The sequence below is a fragment of the Pteropus alecto genome, unplaced genomic scaffold, assembly GCF_000325575.1.
Source record: "Pteropus alecto unplaced genomic scaffold, ASM32557v1 scaffold114, whole genome shotgun sequence".
NCBI classification, from domain to species: Eukaryota; Metazoa; Chordata; class Mammalia; order Chiroptera; family Pteropodidae; genus Pteropus; species Pteropus alecto.
Window position 1 is genome coordinate 2481538 of NW_006435793.1, and position 6105 is coordinate 2487642.

General features: G+C 36.4%; 1 protein-coding gene across 3 annotated transcripts in view; it reads right to left on the reverse strand.

Moving 5' to 3' along the window:
* TGFBR1 (transforming growth factor beta receptor 1) overlaps window positions 1-6105 on the reverse strand; it is a 34282-nt gene that overhangs the window by 21206 nt on the left and 6971 nt on the right. For all 3 annotated transcript variants that reach the window (XM_025046529.1, XM_025046530.1, XM_006911539.3), the window contains exon 2: window positions 1748-1993. In XM_025046529.1, the coding sequence (XP_024902297.1) occupies window positions 1748-1883 (136 nt within the window). In that variant the 5' untranslated portion in view covers window positions 1884-1993. The remainder of the gene's footprint in view (window positions 1-1747; window positions 1994-6105) is intronic.

A 6105-nucleotide genomic window follows, 5' to 3' on the forward strand; every position in this document is an offset into this window, starting at 1 on the left:
TTTTGGGTATTTTTTTCATTAATTTTGCATAGTATTCTTCCCTCTTTTGTCTGCTCTTCATGTCTTTTTCTGGAATTTTTATACTAAGCATATTGGATCACCTAGATCTGTCCTCTATATAGCTTAATTTGCTCACCAACTGTCTTTTTCTCTGAATTGTAACAATTTCTCAAGCTTATCTTGCCTTAAGCTTGTCTCACACTTGACTATAAAATTACAGTATCCAGTCTGCTGTTCACTTTCAATACTGCATTTTGAAAAATAATTCATCAATGGAGCTTTTTATCTGAAAGCAATCTTTACCAACTGTGAAATGTTCTCATTTTCATAGTGAACAACTGAAAATAGACCTTGGACTGTCTGAAAGTCCTTCATATGGTAAGTTTATTTCAAAAGATGACATCTACTCTGATTTATCCAGTTCCATTTACTTCTTTTGAACCACTAAATCTTTTCATTTGGTCATTTTTTAAAAAAAAAAATGTTTATGTATCAAGGACCTGGGAATAAGAGATTTATGTATGTTTAGCATTAAAAATGAAGTGAGTCCTTCAAAGCTTTTGTGAGTTTCCATTCAGATATTTCAAGCCCAAACAATGGAAATGGGGAATTCTAGAATTATCATATTGTCTTATTAAAATTGCAAATGCCTACATAAAAGTCAGGAAAATTAACAGTGACAGAGTCTGATCCCAGGGAGCTGCCTTGTCATACTGCAGACTCAGTTTTACTTTGCTGTTATCACCTGCACTAGGTGGACGCCTGCCTGTAACTGGTAGGACTGGCCCTTTTCCTCTAAGCTACAACACTGCTTCCTACATAATTAGCATGCCTGGACCAACTCTGAGTGGAAAGTGAGCACTGTGGTCTGCCCCTCTGAGTACTGAAACCAGGTGCTTCCTAAAGGAGAACTGAGAGTTTGCCCCTGTGGCCTTGCCCCAGCTCCTCAGCTAAGGGATTGGTGGGATTTGTAAGAGGTCCTTTCACTTACTTCTTTTCATATGGTTAATCAACTCTTCAGTAGTCTGAGGCCATCTGCACTATAAATTGCAGAAGTTCCTCACAACAGTAGGCATGGGGACAGTACTCTTCCATTAATTCTGCAAATGTTAACACAGATTCCCCCATTTTTGTTTCCTTTGATTATTACAGTTTGAGGAAAGTGATAGAAGAGTTAGGTACATATGCTCGGACTGACATCTCAAACTAGAACCTTAAAATTATTCTAATCTTAAGATTATCCTTGAAATTCCTGGCTCTGCCAGGACATTTTAAAATGTAAAATATGATACAAGATCAAAAATCTAGAAATCATATAATAATTCAAACGTAAAGATTATAAGGCATGGCAAAATTACAAAATGAAGGCTTTGGGACTGTTTAGTGCTACTCTCAATTCCCACCCATTACTGATTGCTTTAAAAGACTGCAGTATTATACAAGGAAGAAGAAATTCACTCCGAGGACAACATAGTAACACTCTGAGGACATACTGCTGCAGTGGGCTTTGTCAGAATTCACTTTTAAGAAGCTACCCTTTTAGGCATAATAGACCTCAGCTATCATGCAATCATCTTCTCAAACAACAAAACACCCAGGAGTCTTATCTACAACTATGGACAAGTTCTTTCTTGCATCTAAACTGTACAAGTTGGGGTAGACGATTTTTAAGATCTCTTCAAGTTCTAAAATCATAGTCTAAGAGCTTTTCTTGTAGTATCAAAAAGAAAATTACATAACAACTTACCGCCAGTTGGGAGTTTTATTTTATTGCAGTGGTCCTGACTGCAGCAGTATGTTGTAGTAACAGACCCCATTTTTGAAGACGGTGCACATACAAATGGCCTATCTCGAGGAATTAGGTCAATTTCAGCTATACACATGCTATTGTGTATAATTTTATCTGTGGTCTCTGTGACAGAGACAAAGCAGAGCCCATCTGTGACACAAGTAAAATTATCTTTTGTGCAAAGTTGGCAGAAACACTGTAATGCTGGAAAAAGAGAACAAGATTTTATTAGAAAAAGTTCTCAGGATTAACAATTAGAAATTATCTCATATTCACCATAATACATTCTTGAATCTATTATAATTTTTTACACTGTAACCAACAAAACTTTTTGTTACTCTGCGAAGTTCCAAATCCTGTTGAGAAGCACACATATATGTAGAAGGCAATATAAAATTTAGACTTTTTTAAAATTCAGGTTTTTTGCTAAAACTTTTTTGCTTTCAAGTAAGTAAAGTTATGTCCAATTTCATCTAGGTAAGGCAAGCGTTTGTCCGCCCATTTGAAACAAAGTACATTTAAATTTTTAATGGTTATACTTATTAGCTCAGAACTACGCATTTACATACTCCCCCATTAGGGAACAATGTGTGAAAATACTACTTCTGCTGTAGGTTAGAACTGTCATTTGGATGTATTTATGGTAATAAAGTAACAGAAATAGATTTGTATTGAGCCACTCTTTTCTCTTGTACAAACCCTGAGAAAGACATTTATCTAGTTAGGATTAGGCTACCTTCTCAGTAAGCCAAGGAGACTGCATCAGCAACAATATATATACGCTCCAACCACACAGGCAAGCTGGCTGCAGAAATGACTGGAGAAACACCACCTCCATGCCCACTTGTATCTATTTGATTTTTATGGCTCAACTCACGGAATGACCTCTTTAGGGAAGTCTTACTCTAATTATCACCAACACCTTTCTATACACACAACAAACATGCCTCCTCCATGCTCTCCAAGAAGGTAACTGCTCCCAAAGTACACACTGTTTGCCAAAATTGTTATTTTTGTTTTTCTCTCCCCTATGAAACTCTAAGCTTCATAGTAATCATTTTTGTAAATCCACATTTAGCACTAAGTCTGGTTATACAGCAGCATTCAAAAAATACTCATTGAATGAATGACAAAATAGGCACTTGCATTTCATTATGATCTCATGAAACTGCAAGGCACGTTTATTTAAGTCCAGGCAAACTTTCCAATTACTGGTTGAACAACAACAACAAAAAAGTCTAGGTATGTGGAAAGGCCACTTATGATTAGACTAAAGAAATTATGTATCTAGAAAAAAAGCAGACAAGCAGGCCAGTAGAAAGCTAAGTCACTGAACAGCCAAACTGCTGTACAAGAAAGGGTTAACTCAGCAGGCCTGAGTTGCTCAAATCCTACACATTTCCAAGAACAGCTTGTCTTCAGGACTGACCCTTGGCCAGTTCCTAGGGGATGAGCTCTGAGCCCTTGGAATATTCTCAGATAAGAATGCTGCAAGTCTATGTGACTGAGCCCTAATAAAAACCTGGTCATCAAGACTTCATTCAGTGAGCTTCTAGTCGGTATCACTTAGCAAGTGCTGTCACATCACTGCTGAGCTACGGCGTGCACCTATGCTACTACAGAGAGAGGACGCCTGGAAGCTAGCACCTGCTTTCTCCTGCACTTTCCCCATGTGCCTTTTTCTTTTGATGATTTTAATATGTATCCTTCCACTGTAATAAACCATAACCTATGAGTATAGCAGCTTTTCTGAGTTCTACAAGTCCTGCTAGCAAATCGCAGCCTGAAATTGAGTGGTCCCCAACTCAATTTGGGGACCCCAACTCACTTGCTAAACCCAAACCCAGGAATGTCAGTATCTCCTCAAGCAGCTGCTTCTTAGCACACTTGTCTACTTATCTTCATAGACCAGAAAAGTTTTACCTTAATCATTATAAAAACATTTATTCTTTCTTCATGGTTGTTTGAATGAATGCCTCCCAATCACAAAGAAAACTCAAGAAAAGTATAAGAAAGAGACACAATCATAATCTAACATATTTAAGACAGTTAAGAGACAACAATTGTTTGTGGTGAGGTTTGCTGGTGATTAATAGTTCCCTGGGTATAATTTCCTAAGGAGGCATTCTGAACCAGGAACCCATGAACTGACTTCAGAGGGACATCAATCCCATAAAACTGTAGGCCAAATGTTGTGTGTATTTGCATTTTCAAGAAGGTTCATAGCTTTCAAGAGAACCACAAAGGGGACTGTCACCCACAAAAGATTAAAACCACTACAATAAGAGAATGTCATCATTCCCTCCCGGATCCTCTTTACTCATTCAATTAATGTTTTCTAAGCATTAGCTTTATCAGTTACTCTCTCAAAAGCTTAGTATACAAAGATTAATAACTCATGGCCCTTGGAGCACTCCAAAGACTAGTGAAGGAGAACAGTACAATATGATGTGGTAATTGCTATATATAAAAAAAAATACTGCCATGACTGCTTTCCCAGTTCCAAGATTTTCACGGCTTCCTTAGAGTATATAAAGTAATAGTTAAACACCTGATCTAACGAAACTTTTACTTTTGGGTTCCAATTTACCACTTAGATTACAAATGCCATCTAGGGCCACACACATCTCACCATTATGATAATCATGTCTTTTATTACCTTGTTTAACTGCTCCCAGCCCCATCCTTTGGAGCTCTATTCAAATAATATCTTTTCCATGACGTGCTCTAAACATCACCTCTACTCTTAAGATAACTGGTCAGCTCCTTTCAATATGTTCCCACAGCCTCTTAGCATACCTTTAGGATAGCACGAATCAATCCATAGTTTGCTATTCAAGTCTCTCATTACATTAAGAAGGGACAAGGTTTTTGGTTTTCTTCCCCCTATCTTTGAATCCTAGCCTCTGAGGTAGTGATCAGAAAAAATGTTTGCTAAAGCAGGAGGTCACAAATATGTCAGGAGAAGGAGGGTAGTCTAAGAATTGTGTAGAAATTTTAAAAAATATTTTCATTTAAAAGATAATCTAAAATGAATAATAAACATTCTAGATCATGTGCAACCACCGCCTAAGCAAGTACTGTAAGTAGGGTTTCACTGCTGCTGCTTTAGCAGTGTTAGGATCCCCTCAGGCCAAATATCCTCATAGCACACTGTATGAGCAAAGGTTTCAAAGTAATTATAACTGGAAGAATGAAAAAATACAGGAAACTGGAATCATCAGAGCCTATGGCAATACAGGCATGATATATTCAAAAGCCAACAGCTAACAGCCAATACCATATATATATATATACTACAAATATTACATGGGTCCTATCTTTGTAGTATAATTTGCAAAAGTTCATTAGCAGCAAATGTGGATGTAAGTATGCAATGACATTTTCCCATTCCCACTCCAGCATTAATTGGTTTAGAGAACCATTTAATAAAGATTTCAGTAATGTCATAATGTTAACCTTATCTCAAGTGAACACGACAGTAGACATCGCATTAAATTGGTATTTGAGGAATGCTTGCTGGCAAGTGTTTTGCTTAGGTACGAGGTCTGATTATCCTAAACTTACAAAGCCTTGAAGTCATTGATACCACCGTACACAACATAAGAGAATGGGCACTTGCAGCTTTTAGTATCACTGAAGTTAAAATACAAAAACAGATGTAAAACGAAATCAGACCTAAGGCTATTTTTTCCTAAACATCATCTGTCAGAATGAATAACCGTATTAATCTGAATTTTGTTGGTTTTGTAGTTGTCTTTGTAGTTAATCTGCTGACTTGGTTTAGTTATAAATGAGCCAAAACCACAAAGGTTCTAGTTTCATGCCTCTACAATTGAAGTAATATTTTGATAAATACATCCCTTCAAAGGGTCATTATAATATGGCAAGTTTCAGAAAGTCAGTTCTAAAGGGCTTCTCTTAACAAGTGTTTCAATAAGAACAGGTCTCTAGACAAATACAAATGCCATATAATGCAAAGCTTAACCAAATAAGGATTTGAAGGAATTTTAAAATTCTATATCAGCATTCTAAAAGAGCACCTTGACTGAATGCAAGATTGCTGTTAAATGTATATGGTATAGAAATATAGGGTAGGGAAAAAAATAAAACAGGAATTTAAAAATTCTCAATGAATTCATGAGCTTTTCTTCTCATTTAAAAAAATCATTTATTTTATTAACAATAATTAATAATAGATCAGACTACTAGCTATCTCTCTCTTATTAAACTAGAGTTGTTGTTGTTTTAATGCATGTACAGGGCAAAATTTCTATCTAAAAAGGTATACAATGATGTCTTCTTCCCACCCCAGA